Source organism: Raphanus sativus, chromosome 1, assembly GCF_000801105.2.
Source record: "Raphanus sativus cultivar WK10039 chromosome 1, ASM80110v3, whole genome shotgun sequence".
Classification (NCBI taxonomy): Eukaryota; Viridiplantae; Streptophyta; class Magnoliopsida; order Brassicales; family Brassicaceae; genus Raphanus; species Raphanus sativus.
Window position 1 is genome coordinate 9407729 of NC_079511.1, and position 14511 is coordinate 9422239.

The 14511-nt window shown below is 34.4% G+C and overlaps 5 protein-coding genes across 6 annotated transcripts; 3 read left to right on the forward strand and 2 right to left on the reverse strand.

Moving 5' to 3' along the window:
- LOC108840929 (dof zinc finger protein DOF1.2) lies at window positions 1–771 on the forward strand. The gene has a single exon (XM_018613735.2). It carries the CDS (start codon window positions 1–3, stop codon window positions 769–771), a length of 771 nt encoding a protein of 256 aa, XP_018469237.2.
- A 36-nt stretch (window positions 772–807) lies between these two features.
- Window positions 808–2526, reverse strand: LOC108840940 (uncharacterized). Its single transcript, XM_018613742.2, has 8 exons — window positions 2173–2526; window positions 1998–2078; window positions 1855–1908; window positions 1688–1756; window positions 1513–1575; window positions 1304–1386; window positions 1150–1215; window positions 808–1052 (listed from the first exon to the last, which is right to left on the reverse strand). The coding sequence occupies exons 1-8, from the start codon at window positions 2476–2478 to the stop codon at window positions 1010–1012; spliced, it is 765 nt and encodes a 254-aa protein (XP_018469244.1). The 5' UTR covers window positions 2479–2526; the 3' UTR covers window positions 808–1009.
- Window positions 2527–7248: 4722 nt separating this feature from the next.
- LOC108856847 (glycolipid transfer protein 2) lies at window positions 7249–9601 on the forward strand. 2 transcript variants are annotated; one of them, XM_057009869.1, is made up of 6 exons: window positions 7249–7713; window positions 7865–7920; window positions 8349–8479; window positions 8913–9018; window positions 9151–9294; window positions 9403–9601. In XM_057009869.1, the coding sequence occupies exons 1-6, from the start codon at window positions 7548–7550 to the stop codon at window positions 9436–9438; spliced, it is 639 nt and encodes a 212-aa protein (XP_056865849.1). In that variant the 5' UTR covers window positions 7249–7547; the 3' UTR covers window positions 9439–9601. The 2 variants fall into 2 exon arrangements, with proteins under 2 accessions (XP_056865849.1, XP_018486247.1); XM_018630745.2 differs by having other exon boundaries at window positions 7255–7713; window positions 8883–9018; window positions 9403–9600.
- A 381-nt stretch (window positions 9602–9982) lies between these two features.
- On the forward strand, window positions 9983–11589 carry LOC108808967 (uncharacterized protein C57A10.07). The gene is made up of 3 exons (XM_018581080.2): window positions 9983–10825; window positions 10894–11015; window positions 11095–11589. Exons 1-3 carry the CDS (start codon window positions 10261–10263, stop codon window positions 11410–11412), a joined length of 1005 nt encoding a protein of 334 aa, XP_018436582.2. The 5' UTR covers window positions 9983–10260; the 3' UTR covers window positions 11413–11589.
- An 18-nt stretch (window positions 11590–11607) lies between these two features.
- Window positions 11608–14404, reverse strand: LOC108808956 (TOM1-like protein 3). Its single transcript, XM_018581072.2, has 9 exons — window positions 14139–14404; window positions 13800–13959; window positions 13611–13689; window positions 13421–13519; window positions 13230–13334; window positions 13000–13151; window positions 12824–12905; window positions 12651–12736; window positions 11608–12563 (listed from the first exon to the last, which is right to left on the reverse strand). Exons 2-9 carry the CDS (start codon window positions 13907–13909, stop codon window positions 11780–11782), a joined length of 1497 nt encoding a protein of 498 aa, XP_018436574.2. The 5' UTR covers window positions 13910–13959; window positions 14139–14404; the 3' UTR covers window positions 11608–11779.
- Window positions 14405–14511: the final 107 nt, after the last annotated feature.

A 14511-nucleotide genomic window follows, 5' to 3' on the forward strand; every position in this document is an offset into this window, starting at 1 on the left:
ATGATGTTGCCGTACAACGCACACAACAGCTACCAGCCCCAGTTCCCTTCGTCCGAGATCGAAATTCCGGAGAAGTGGAAGGTTCCCTACGGACACGATGAGACTGCTCCGCCTTGTCCTCGTTGTGCATCTTCCAACACCAAGTTTTGTTACTACAACAACTACAGCTTGTCTCAGCCTAGGTACTTCTGCAAAGGCTGCCGTCGTTACTGGACCAAAGGCGGCTCTCTCCGCAACATTCCCGTCGGTGGAGGCTGTCGCAAGAGAAGCAGGAGCAGACACAACAGCAGCCACAAAAGGTTTGGTCGGAACAACGAGAATCTGCAGCCAGATGGTGCTATGAACCAAGACGATGGGTCTCACTCGAGCCCTGCTGGTTCTGATATTGATCTTGCTGCGGTTTTCGCACAGTACGTGACTAACGGGAGCCCTTCGAGCACAGATAACACTACCGGATCTGATCAGGATTCACTAACTACTCATGCTTTAGATTCCCTGAGTTGGGATATCTGCCAAGAAACCGATGTGAATCTTGGATTCTACGGAGAGTTAAACAATTTAACCGAGAAGATCCAAGAAGGACTTGGTCAGTTTCTCCAAGAAGATCAAGAGGAGATGTTCAAGTTCCAAGGTTTGCTGGATGACAAAGAGATTCAAGAGATCCTGGAATGCTCATTCTCAGGGGAGCCAGACCAGTTGATTTCTCAGGGGAGCTTCATGATCAATGGTGATAATTGGAGTTCAACAGATCTTACAACGTTCGGGATTTGACCAGGAAGATTGTTTCCTTTCTATTTAAATCACATATACTTTCAAATTTATATATATATACTGAAAACGTATACTAGTTTACACACTAAAACTCGATTCTTATATTGTTCATGAATTTATATCACACATGAACGATGATCCCACGATATAGGATCCGTGGCGCAGATTTACTGTATATTTCTCTTGAATAATGGGATACAACTTACACTTTCTATATACGTTATTTTGACGACAATGCTCACGATTCTGTTCCTGGATGCCACTTTATGCTGCAACCAACACTTTAAGAAAATACCAAATGAAGGGGTGTCAGTTAGTCAGCAAAGACTCTAGACATGGTAAAACCAAAGAAAAAATGAATGGAAACTTTGAGTGTACCTTGGCTTTTGATTCGTTGGTATTGGTTGACAGCTAAGTGCAAGATCAATAGCGAGGCTTAGATCCCTGTGCAGAGATATAACATGTTAGGTTGTCACTAATATAACAAAACACTTCTCTGTAATATAAAAAAACATATGGATAACACACGCACCTCCCAGTTACTGGAGTGTTATTGCTAGGCCGAGAATCATCAAACTGGCCGTGATAAACCAGTTCAAATGGCCTACGACCATCCTGATCCATTGAACACAGGAAAGGGATTAGACTTTAATCAACAAGTCACAGTTTTTCATAAGAAGAATCTACTGTTTGAGGTTGAAAAAGGGAGCTTCTGACATAATCATGAGACCAAAAAACTACCTTCTTATATAAGAAAAACTCAGGGGTACAGACAGCTCCAAACTCCTTTGCAACCTCTTGTGACTGATTAAAAGCAGAGAAAAAGATCAAAAAACATGAGTATAATCAACAAACAAACAAACAAACAAACAACGCTGGAACAGAATAGAGAAAGCATTGAACAAATAAAACTTACTTCATCATATAAGTAAGGAAATGGGTATTTGAACATTTTTGCATCTTCTGCCATTAACTCTGGCCCATCCTGCCAAAAGTAAAAACAAAACAATCTTCATAGAAACCTCCTCCACAACAACAACAACAACATTTGACACAAAGAGAAGGAGTTGCAAAAACACAAACCTGAGGATGTGTTACTACAGAATTCGAAGATATTGCAACAACAGCAAGACCTTTCTACAAAAACAAAAAAAATCACTCTGCAGTAAAAAAAAAAGAACATAGCTATTAAAAAATAATTAAAAAAAAACAAATCTTTGCCATACCTTCATATAGAAATTGGAGAGCTTTACAATGTCTTTCTTCAAGTGAATCACAAACGGGCAATGATTACAGATAAACATAACCTAAAAAAACATTTAACAAAAAACCACAAAAGGTTCAACCTTTATATAAAAAAAAACAACCCTAAGATGAAAAAAGATAACAACACTCACTCACCAGTAGACACGGATACAGCTCAAAATCATCTAATCTCCATACATTCCCAGTGAGCGGCTCCGGAAGCTCGAAATCCGGAGCCCTAGCTCCTAACTTGACTCCGCCTGACTCGATTCTGGCGGCGCGTATCACGACGCGCCTCGGAGAGTGTGCATTGGCTCTCCGTCGCTGTAGATGGCTGAGGTTCGGTTTTTTCGATTGAGAGAGCGAAGAGAGTCTCCGAGGAGAGATAGCGAAAGCGGTTCGTGGAGGGATTGGATGAGATGCTGCGTGTGCGACGGCGGTTATGGCGGTGGAAGCAGCCATTGTTGGAAGTTAGTTAGTCGATGTTTTGTTCCCGGAGCAAAGAACCACGCGTCGGTATATTTTTGGATAAATGTAGATGGTGGGCTGGAATATACGAGGCCCAGCCCAAAGATGATAAATGGTATCTTCTATAATCCATTGGTCTTCTACCCAATAAATCAAAGATTAGCAATGAAATCAACTCTTAACACTTTCTAATATCCGAAAATCGAACAAAATAGTTTTTTTTCCTTTCCTTTTTTGAGATCTATAACATATCTATCATTGTAGTATTTTCAACATAATTACTATGACAAATATTTTAACTTATTAATCCATGAAATATATTATTAAGTTTCTAATGATATTAGATCTGTGTAAACTCTTTTAATTGATTTGATTAATAGTTTATTTATGCTTATACAATATGATGTTTGACGTTCAAATTCCTTTGAGAAAATGATTATAAAAATATTATGGTGATTTCCCAAAAAAAAATATATTATGGTGCATGGCTTAATTTTAAACATGGATCTCATAGAAAATATTCGGAATGTCACGGTCAAACATATATATTAGATCTGTGTAAACTCTTTTAATTGATTTGATTAATAGTTTATTAATGTTTATATAATATATGACGTTTGAGGTTCAAATCTCATGGAGAAAACGATTATAAAAATATTATGGTGCATAACCTAGTTTTAAACATGGATTTTGTAGAATGATTCGAAATGTCACGTATATTCTCGTAAATTTGTAAAACCGTTATAATATTATAATTAACCAGGCTTTCAAAAAATGATTTTAGATCAGGTTATATTAGTCGGCCTTTTGATTTCGAATCAAATCTCTGTAAATTTTTGAAAAACCACCACCATTGTTAGATCTCATTGTAGGTTTTAACTTTTAACTAAGTAGACAAATCTATGACAAAAAAATATTTTGATTGTTTCTATATATAAATTTAAGATTATCCAAGGGTTTAACATATACCCAAGGGTTTAGGTACTAAGGGTTTAGGGTATATCCAAGGGTTTAGGGTTTATGATTTAGGGTTTAGGGTTTATTTTATTCTTTGAAAATGTTAAAATATATTTTTTAAATTACTTTTTGTAACTACTATTATTTATATTTGTTTTTATTTTATTTATTTTAAAACATAAAATAACTTGACAATATTTTATTTCCTTATTTAAAAGATATCAATTGTGAAATGAGTGATTTCTATTGGTTGGGTGAACCTCTATGTTCACTCTAGGGGTGAACCCAAGAATAACTCTAATTTTCCATGTAATATTAATCTATAAGACATATCATCAATTTTAGTAGCCATATCACAATTATTAATCTAGGTGTTTTCCTGCACCATGTGTAGTGATGAATTTTTTAAAAGTTAAATTTTATATTTTAAAATGTAATTTATTAATATTATATATTTTATTATTTTGACCAATAATTAATATAAATATCATTAATTAAGCATAAAATTAAGATAATTTATTTTTATTTAAATTATATTTAAGAATATATGTGTATATATATAAAGTTAAAATCTTGGATAAAAAAGTTATTTATTTCATTTGGTTAAATATATTAAATCAACTTGTACAAAATTACTAAAAATCATATAAAATTGTATAATTATCAAAAATTAAAACTAAATAATATTTATATAATTTGTAAATATATAAAAGAAACTAATGATATTACGATTTTTTTTTTAAATTCAGAAAATTTAGAAAATTTTAGATGATAAAAATTTTATAATTATAAAATTAAAATTATATAATATTTCGAAATTCAAAATTTCATATTTTAATATATTTATTTTGGTGATGATTTATGAGTTATTACCATATTCTACAAAGTTTACCAAAAATATAAATCAATATTAAATGTAATATATGAGTTATTGCCATATTCTAAAAAAAATTCCAAAAATATAATCAGCATTAAATGTAATTGTCCATGTCATATTTAACCATATGACATGTCATCAATCTTAATAGCCACGTCACAATTTTTTTTGTGAAAACGATTGTAAAGAAGACATGTGGCAAATCACTTCTCAAATATAGACTAGGGGATTTATATAAATATATCAAATTATGTCGTAATGATATCTTTTTCAACATATAATAGGTTAGAATAAGACTTTGAAGGTGTATGTATATTAATCAGTATTTTTAAAAAAGCTAGAGCCAAGACATTCTAAAGATAGCAATTAATAATTGCCAATTATTAGTGGCTACCTTCTTTTTATGTTATAAATTAATGGATATTCTTTCTTTCTCTTCTATTAATAGAAGCCTATTAAGACCTAATGCATGTAATTAGGGCCATATGGTCGGGACTCAGGAGGACCATGCCAATGTAAATTCAGGTTATAGCGTAGCACAGTTTCAGCTCCCTCTCTCTCTTTTTGTCAACAGTTTCTGCTCTCTTTCTAAAAGCAATTTTTACTATTATACTATAATTTAAGTATTAATACTAAAAGTGTTAGTGGCAAAAAGGAAATAAGAAAAGAAAAATGATCATAGACATCAGATAAATTATTCACAGGTAGGTGTTCAGTTTTGTCAATACGATTTAACTCTCACAGATTTTTGTTTCTTTCTTTTTTTGAGAAAAGGTTTTCAAATTAAAGACATAAAACATACAAATTATGGTTTCAAAACATGAAGTTTTAGAAAGCATGATGAGACAAGGCTCATATCCAACTAAGCGTTAACTTAGAAAAGAGAAATTTATGATACACAAATTTAGTGAAACAAGAAAGGAAGATGAAAAGCACCTCGAGCACATGTGTAAAGCCGGTACTGATTCTAAATCTGCCAAACTTATTTATCTATTTGTGTGACCAGTAGTAAATCGGGTATGAGCGTAATGATTTTTTAAAACATTTTTTTAAAATCATTTTAGGCATCCGAAAAATTAACCTAGGTATCTGCATAAACAATAAAATCTTAACCACCACTTAGCAATTTTCAGAACATTGTGTATGACCAACTGATATAAATATCTAATTTATGTTGTGATCAATTTGGTATATTTGACTAGTCGTGCCGGTAAGATCCCTAGAAGATTAACCGGTTGGGTTTGGTCCGCCAGATTATCAAAAAATTGTCTTTTAATAATTTTTTTAAGAATATATATTCTTATTTTTTTAATAAATATATAAATAATGAACTAAACTATAAAAAGTAATTAAAATTTCAATGTAGGACCTATAATTACTAAAAGAAAGTGAAATGTACTTGGACTATTTAATTTTTAAAACTATATAATTATTATATTTTTGAACATAACATATAAATAAAAAGTGGAATATTTTTTTAAAACTATATCATTATTAAAATTTTAAAGATAAAATCGCAAGAACAAATAATTAGTTATTTGGTAGTTGGTACGCGATATCAAGAAAACTTGTTAGGTTTGATAATTTGTTTTAGGTGCCATGTATTTATATCATGTTCTAAGACTAATGCTATTTACATGATCTTTAGATCAATATTATAACTTATAAGAAATGTTTGATCAAAAAAAAAATGTTTGATATAGAGGGACACTATGACCCGCGTATTGGATGAGGTGATCTGAAGCCAATTAAAGCTTCATATGATTATTTAAATATATCGGAACTATATTTAAACTTGCATAATTATTGGAATTAAATAACTATACATAATTACACATTAATATATTTGTATAGTGGTGCAAATGATTGGATTCATGAACAAATAGCTGACAATCCAAATGATTAAGAAATTGAGAGAAGATTCCTTTTATTTCATCCTTGCATGCCTTTATGACCGACCAACCGCACATCTAAACGGAACCCTAAGCCCATTTAATCAAATACTAGATTATGACATGCCTTTAAATTTACATGTTTTTAGAAAAATTAATTTTTATATTTATATATTTTTACTCATATTTATATTTTTGTATAATATCTTTTAGATGATTAATTAGAGATTTTAATCTATTCTACTAAAATAGTTGGATCACATCTATATCAATATGTAATGCATGTTTTTAATAGAATAGATTATTGTTGTTTTCAACAGTTGGTTTAATCGTTGATCTCCACCTTTTATTTTACTTTTTGAAACCCTGATAAACGGTATATCGAGTACTTTTCTATTGTAAATTTTAAAATTAAAATTGATTGGTCAATTTTTAAAATGTGGAATCTTTCTACATATATGTATGTGTGTGTAATGTAACCAATTGTTATGTGAAAACATATAAATTAAGGTGATGATTTTCATAACATTTAGTATTAGTTAAAAACGTCATTTTGCTAATTCATTCTATTTTTGATTTGGTATCTATTACATTTGAAGTTTTAGAACTTTATGTTGCTATGTAGGAGGTACTGAGATATAACCTCTAAACAACTCCTCTTTCTTTTGCATATTTAAGTCGGTGAAATAATGGAATAGACAGATAAATTTGTAGTTTTGTATATTCAAATCATGTAATAATTCGGTCATTCGTGGGTTAACCATATGAACTTAAAGTTATGACGGGATGACTTAATTAAGATAGCAAATTACGTTCATATATGTGTATATTACATGAGTGCTTGAATCCAATTAGCATTATGGTTACAGGTAATCGGATCGGTTAGAGCCACGTAAACCAAAAATTAGAGGTCAAAAAGTGGGTCACCATCATCATGATAAGGAATCTAAGTGATTATAGCTAGGCTGATTACTGTTTCCATGCCTTACTGATAAATTATATTAGTATATATGCATACAAATGAGTTTTATATGGACTTAGGTCTTTGCTGGTGAAGTTTACTTGTCTCTGCTTCTAACCCAAAACAATAATACTATTATGACGACTAACATATATACCACTAAACTAAATTCATCTAATTTTTATTTTGTAATTCGTCCATTTTATAATACAAAAGATATACCCAACTTGATCATTAACTAAAGTCAAAGCGACGTTTTGTACTTTGCAATTTTGTACTACTAACACTATATATCTCTTTATATATATGTGTGTGTTTGCTCCAGATGTCTTGATTAAAGAGATAGAAAGTAAGAAGAAAGAGAGCATAGAGAGAGATGAAGAGAAAGAGATACGAGATGGAGAAGAAGAAGACAGAGCTTCAAACCGCTATAGAAGAGCTATCTCTCGTCACAATAACTAAACCTGTAGATAATACTGAAACCACACATATACCCTTGAGACCTCTTCTCTCCTTCTGCAACTTAATCATCCAAGTTCTTGGTATCCTATTTTATTTTTCGTTGAGAATATTCTTCATTCATTTTTCATATTTTTAAAGTTACAAATGAATCTGGATTATCTCTGATGTTCATATATATTGAGCACAACTCGATGACTAGATCCTGAGCTGTTTATGTTTCGGTGTTTGCAGATAGGATAGGACCGACAATGGCTGTTCTCAGACAAGACATCGATCAAAATATTCAGGTAAACTTGGTCAAGAAAATTATATATATATAAATATTCACTTATTCAGATAACCAAAGATAATGTAACTTCATGCATATAAAGACAAGACAAGTTACTTCATATTATATTAATTGATCTCCTCTTTATTGATTCAATTTCATCAACATCATGTGTACATAATTAATTATGAATGAATGAATGGTTGGTCTCTTCTATGCAAAAAGACTGCTGAACTTTTATTCTGATAAGAACAGCCAATTGCTTCATATAAAGATATCTCCAATAATTAAATTTTTAGCCTTGTAGTTCCTTATTTGGTTGCTTTCAACAGTACTTTAGTCAATTTTGAAATGACTTTCTATAAAATGGCTAATCTTGTTTCCCTCCTTTTTTGCATTTCAGTTGTCACACACTTATGATTTTATTATTTATTGGTTTGGGTGTAGAGATTAGAGAAGCTTTATGAAACAGATCATTGTGGTTACTCCAACTTGGTGGAGATTCTGAACAAAGAAAGGAACGAGGGGACACATAAGATGGTTACCAGTTGCAGTAGAGCCCTTCTTTGGCTCACTAGGTATTTTCGTTGATTAACTATTTTATAATTCATCAACTATTTATTTGCATCTCGTGAAAATTTAATAATTTTCATGCGCACAGCAGCATTGTAGTCTAACTCACTGCACTATAGACAACTTATTTGTCCTTCAAGCATACTTCTAATTACTAGTTTCAAGTTTGGACTCATGCAGAAAGCTAGACAAGTATTATGGTATATAGTCATATGATGTCCTTAACAACATGTATCTATTTCATATGTTTTTTGTACCCCCAAGTAGTCATATTAAATTATGGAAAAGCACATAGATGCGTTTAACAAATTCTTGTTACTGAATGTTAATCATTCCCTAGATAAACTTAAAACTCTTCACTAATTTGTCTAATGACTCTTTCTTACTAATCTTCGAGCACATATTTAGGACAATGGATTTTTCTGTGGCTTTATTAAGATTGTTGTCCAAAGAGATGTCGTCAAAAATGGAAGAACTTGTAGAAGAATGCTACATGGCCACTTTAAAACCACACCATGGGTGGATCGCCTCTGCAGCTTTCAAAGTATACAACATAATCACTCTCCTTCTAGCTATATCTTACTTAACATGTTTTTTTATTACATCCCATCAAAAATTGTTAAACTTTCTTGAGATTATATGTTTTTGATATCATGTTGAATATGTAATAATGAAGGTGTGCTTAAAGATAGTGCCTGACAATAAAACTTTTATGGACGCGATCGGTGCAAGAGACCAGAGCTATGAGACCCTTAGAGAAGAAATTGATACATTAAGCTCATTGTTGACACCTATTCTCAAAGAAATCTCCATTGTTCTGGTAATTACCATCAGCATAGACTAATCTTATTATATACTAACAAAAGTCTTCTCTATATATAAGTTTTCAATTGTCTATCATCATGGTGCTTTGCTTTTTCTTTTTCAGGAACAATACGGGTTGAACAGATTAAAATCGATGTAAAAGATGGATCAGAAGTGATATAATCTTTAATTAATGTTTTTGTTAAAGTGATAATTTATATTTTAACAAAAGTGACTATCTTTGTATGTATATATCAGTTGTTATACAATTTGTTAATTTAATCATTCGAACTAAAATGATTTCGTCTTTTAATAATAAGATTGTACCCAGTATACATTAACCTGTAGAATTGACATATATATATGAGTAGAACTTCGTCTAATATATATCAGGGTTGACTTACGATTGTGTAGGATTACTCCAAAATAGACATGAATATCATACAAATGTTCCAAGAATTTTTTTTTTCTGTTTATGAGATGTTTTTGGTTAAATCAAAGAAGTGATTATAAAATTGTATCAATTTTTTGATCAGTTTGAAAACATGTCTTAATAATGTATCCTTTGTGTCGTTCAAAGAAAAAAAAGTATCATTTGTAAGCCCATTATACTAAAATATAACATGGGCCCAGATATAGATCTGGGCTTCAAAGTGTTCGCGATCTTCTCCTTATTCTCTTCCTAGCTTAATTCGACAAAACATGTGTTTTCTGAAGTCGTGTTCAGATCGTTAACTGTCCTTACAAGTCTTTGGATCTGTGCCTCAACAAACAATACCAAAACTCTCGGTCAACCCATCTGATGCAAAGCCTTGCTTCTGGGTTGGATCAAAGTCTTCACCTTTTCCGGTAATTCTCCCCCACCGAAACCCAAAACTTTGATGATCATCACACGCATTGATCTCCCTCCTAAATCTGATCTGGGTATGCTTAATCTCCCTCCTCATTGCTGTCCTCGATCCCTGCATTTTTCGGTTGTGTCATGAATACATATCCCAACAAGGCATCATCGTACTATGCTTACCAAAGAGGTAACGATTTTGATCTAGAGTCAGGTTCCGTCAGAAAATCCAGTAGAAAGCCCAAGAGAATGTTCGGAAACCGCATCCACCACTTGTTCAAACTCCACCCGATCCTCGTCTCCATCCTCCTCGTCTCTTTCGGGATCACGGTTCTGATCTTCGTATCGTCGATATACGAGAGCCAGTTTCGTCCGGCTGTTGCTTACAAGAAGAACGATCTGGATAACGACGATGTGTATCCGTTTGCGAATCTAAAGAACCTCGTGATGGTTGCTGGACATTCTGTTTACACGAGCAGTAACTGCGGCAAGATCGATGAAGAGGAGTCGTGGTTCTTGGAGTCTTATCAGAAGCATCCGGGCCAGGCCGCGACGTTTTTGAGTCATATAGAGGAAGGTGTTGAGGCTGCGGGGAGAGATGATGAGGCTTTGCTTCTGTTCAGTGGAGGAGAGACTCGTAAAGAAGCTGGGCCCCGCAGTGAAGCTCAGAGTTATTGGGCTGTCGCTGAGTCTAAAGGATGGTTCGGTGAGTCTCTAATCACTTTACATTGCTCTTTTATTACATTGTAATGGTAATGTTGTGGTAATGGATAGGGAAAGATGATGTGAGGTCAAGGGCATTGACGGAAGAGCATGCGAGAGACAGCTTTGAGAACCTTCTCTTTAGTGTTTGTAGATTCAGAGAGCTCACTGGCTCTTACCCACACAACATAACAGTAATACCTTTTACTTTAAAATGTCTCACTCTCTATCAGTATTGTGATATTAATGTTATATTCTTGATGCTTGGATCAGGTAGTGAGCTATGATTTTAAGGAGGAGAGATTTGCGCATTTACATCGGTCAGCAATGGGGTTTCCGGAATCAAGATTCAAATACTTGGGAACGCCAGCCTCGCTCGAGTCCAAAGAAGGCGCTCTGAAAGGGGAGGCTATGGTGAGAGCTCAGTTTCAAGAAGATCCGTACGGATGCGTTGGTTCGCTTTGGCGTAAGAAGCTGAAGCGTGACCCTTTCCACAGGACTATACCTTACCCTAATGGATGCCCTGAGATTAGAGGATTGTTCAGGTACTGTGGTTCAGCTCCTTTCCCTGGCTCTCTCCCATGGGACTGATCTTTTTGTCAGACCTATATAAACTAGACTTTTGCTTAGAGGAGGAACCAATACTTGATCTAGAGCTTGGTCTCTTTTTGTTTTTTTGTTTTTGTTGTTTTGGCTTATGTTCATTAATGTAAAAGAAAAACTTCAGAAGAGAACTTTAAACTGTATTGAAATGAAGATTACCTGGAATATATTACAAGATCTCTCTATCCAAATAAAAGATGTCTATATCTGTAAAAACAAACTTTGTATCCTCTATGTTCATCAATCAAAGGAAACAAGAACACAAATGAAGAAGAAGAAGAAAAAAGAATGGTAAAAGAGTATTTTATTACTAAAGCAACAACTGGAGGTTCTGTCTCAAAACGGTTTTGTTGTTCTAATTGTTGGGTTTGGAGGAAGAAGACGATGACTTTCTGTTTTTCGCAAAGTCAACCAGGTCTTTGAAAAGGATATCCTCTGGTTTATCATCCTTCTTTGGTGGTGTAGCAGCAGCAGCAGCAGAAGCAGAGGCGGTTGGATTCAAAGAAAGATTCCGGGACTGTCCCACGAGATCATCATAAGAGGAATCAGAGCCACTGCTTGTGCGTTGAGGAACATTGCTATGATGCTGAGAGTACTGTTGCCTCTGGCTGGTTCTAACGGACGTTGGTGGTGGAAAAGCCCTGGTTCCTTCAGGATCCCATGGAGCACGAGGTAACTGCTCAGTTTGGTCGTCATAAACTGGTTTTGTGAACAAAGCTTGCTCAGGAGATTTGCTCCGGGGAGGAGCTGGATCGTCGAAAACAGGAGCAGAAGCGGCTCGGTCTGATGAATGGGAACTACTCGGTGGCTTTGAAGTCTCTGAGGCTCCTCCTTGAGGTGTGTAGACATCACCACTGAGGAAGTCCATAGCACCAGAAGATTCAACATGTACTGGCCTCATTGTAGGTGGTGGTGGTGGAGGAAGAAGAGGGTTGAATCTTCCTTGTCCAGTTCCTTGCGACCTGTGAGATAGCTGAGCAAAATCATCATCATCTTCGTCATGCTTGATGCTAACAAGTGGTGTAGGAGTGGGAGCTGTTGCAGGAACAGAGTTTCCCTTTGCCTTATCATCATGTTGCTGAAGAACACGCTGCAAGTTGTCGTTTAGTGCCAATCCTTGACACAGAAGTTCCTCATCTCTGCAAAAAAAAAAAGGAAGGAGTCTCTCTCTCAAATTGAGCAAAGAAGAAGAGAAGGGAGAAGGAGAAAAGAAAACGAGTCCTTACGCAGTAGTGTTGACCAGAGTCATTACACGTCTTTGATAAGTACGGCATTGCTCTACCAAGTCAACTATAAGTTCTTCCTTTATACCCTGTCACAACAGCAACAATAGTTAGTGTTTTCAACTCAGATCAAACAGCAGAGGACACTAAATCTAATCATGCAATAGTATCATTACCTCAGGGTGGCTTGGATCAAGAGCCCCAAGCATGTCCGTCAAAATATCAACTGATTCGTGAGCGCTTTGAATCTCTTCCAAACTAGAAAAAAAAAAACAAAATACACTTAAAAGTCTATAACAAGCTTGAGACACAGAATATAAGATTTATCTACAGCAAACAAGAGAGTAAGTACCTGAGTGCAGAAGCATCATCACTTTGCAAAGAGGCCTGAATAGCAGCATCTTCATCTGATGCAACGGCTTGAGCAGTAATGGGCTGAGTTTGAGGTGGAGTAAAGAACGGTACACTGCTCTCGGTTCGAGGTGGGAACTCTACTCCAGCAGACTAAATTTTTCAAAACATGTAATCAAAACTTTTGATAATAGAATTGCATACAGATAAAAAGGTCAAAGCTATATATACCCTGAGTTCATTATAAGCATTGTAATACTGAGGGAATCTACCAGCGAAAGCTTCTTGCCATGTATCTAATAAACTAAGTATCTTCTCCTTTACACTCAGGTCCGGCTGCATAGGTGTGATAAAATGTGCTGCAGGGTAAGCAGCGATAGAATTTGAAATATAACAAGCGGGAGGTGAGAGTAGAAGAGAACCTTTTTCTTAACAATTTTGACCATATCAAGCAAAATATCACGTTCCACGATAAGCTGGTACACGCTCTCTCCACAATTCTTACTTAGAGTTTCCAATGCCTGGAAACAATATCACCAAGGAGAAGATCATCAGTACCAATAAACGGAACCAAAAGCATTGTATAGCAAGGGGAAAAGAGGAGGGACGTACATAAAGAGCGAGAATTTGAACTTTAGAATTTTTACTTGCTAACCGTTTCTTGAGCACCTTCACTGCTTCTTTTGCTTGGCTAACAGAAACCAAAAATAACCTCCCAAACTTTAGCCTTTAAACTCAATCAGACAGATAAGTAATTCAATAAGAAGAACAAATATATGAAAGTGAATCAAGTGATGTTACCTAGGATCCATGTTGATAATATCACACAACTCAATGTTGATAGCCCAATCAGGACCAATCAGCATATCATTCGTAGCCCTCTCCGCACAAGCAGCCCCGTTATTCGCCATTAATGCTAGATCGCTCTTCCAGTCTCAAATCCTTAAAAGTTTCAAGCTACCTACCAAGTATAAAACACAGGTTGAAACATCATTATATAACTATCACAATTGACATAACCAGAAGATCATGACACGTCACTACAATCCCAGCAAATCCAATCAAAAGTGGGAGAACAAACAATCAAGAAGTCTCAGCAAGAAAACCAAATCAACACACAACAAATAACAGGATTTTTACCTGTCTACGGACTCTGGAAATAGACCGAGCGAATATTAGTTGCGTCTCACGATCGGAGTTTTGTGTACGTATCATCAGGTCATCATCATCAGCAGCTTTAACCGTCCATAAAATCAACTGCGTCTTCTTTGTTCTATTACACTACTCTGCAAGATGCCAACTTCTGTTTCACTAGTGCTAACGTAACGGGCGGTGACTGAAAATATAAAGAATGTGATTATTCTTTTCCTATCATTATCGTATATAAAAAAAAATCTATAATAAAGTTTAGGTCGAAAGTAATGATCATTAGCCACTAAAATATACTCTTAAAATTTCTTAATTAGTTTGTCCAAAAAATATATATATATATATACAAACAGTATATGAATTA

Excerpts from the sequence above, each read along its gene's own strand:
- LOC108840929 (XM_018613735.2), top strand. The coding sequence starts at position 1 with ATGATGTTGCCGTACAACGCACACAACAGCTACCAGCCCCAGTTCCCT.
- LOC108840940 (XM_018613742.2), bottom strand. The coding sequence starts at position 2,478 with ATGGCTGCTTCCACCGCCATAACCGCCGTCGCACACGCAGCATCTCAT. Across the intron at positions 1,909-1,997 it reads TCTCCAATTTCTATATGAAG|AAAGGTCTTGCTGTTGTTGC; the intron begins GTATGGCAAAGA and ends TTGTTTTTGTAG. Across the intron at positions 1,387-1,512 it reads AGTTTTTCTTATATAAGAAG|GATGGTCGTAGGCCATTTGA; the intron begins GTAGTTTTTTGG and ends TCAATGGATCAG.
- LOC108856847 (XM_018630745.2), top strand. The coding sequence starts at position 7,548 with ATGAAGAGAAAGAGATACGAGATGGAGAAGAAGAAGACAGAGCTTCAA. Across the intron at positions 7,714-7,864 it reads CTTAATCATCCAAGTTCTTG|ATAGGATAGGACCGACAATG; the intron begins GTATCCTATTTT and ends CGGTGTTTGCAG. Across the intron at positions 9,295-9,402 it reads AAGAAATCTCCATTGTTCTG|GAACAATACGGGTTGAACAG; the intron begins GTAATTACCATC and ends TTTCTTTTTCAG.
- LOC108808967 (XM_018581080.2), top strand. The coding sequence starts at position 10,261 with ATGAATACATATCCCAACAAGGCATCATCGTACTATGCTTACCAAAGA. Across the intron at positions 10,826-10,893 it reads TGAGTCTAAAGGATGGTTCG|GGAAAGATGATGTGAGGTCA; the intron begins GTGAGTCTCTAA and ends GGTAATGGATAG. Across the intron at positions 11,016-11,094 it reads CTTACCCACACAACATAACA|GTAGTGAGCTATGATTTTAA; the intron begins GTAATACCTTTT and ends TGCTTGGATCAG.
- LOC108808956 (XM_018581072.2), bottom strand. The coding sequence starts at position 13,909 with ATGGCGAATAACGGGGCTGCTTGTGCGGAGAGGGCTACGAATGATATG. Across the intron at positions 13,690-13,799 it reads ATTATCAACATGGATCCTAG|CCAAGCAAAAGAAGCAGTGA; the intron begins GTAACATCACTT and ends GGTTTCTGTTAG. Across the intron at positions 12,737-12,823 it reads TTGATCCAAGCCACCCTGAG|GGTATAAAGGAAGAACTTAT; the intron begins GTAATGATACTA and ends CTGTTGTGACAG.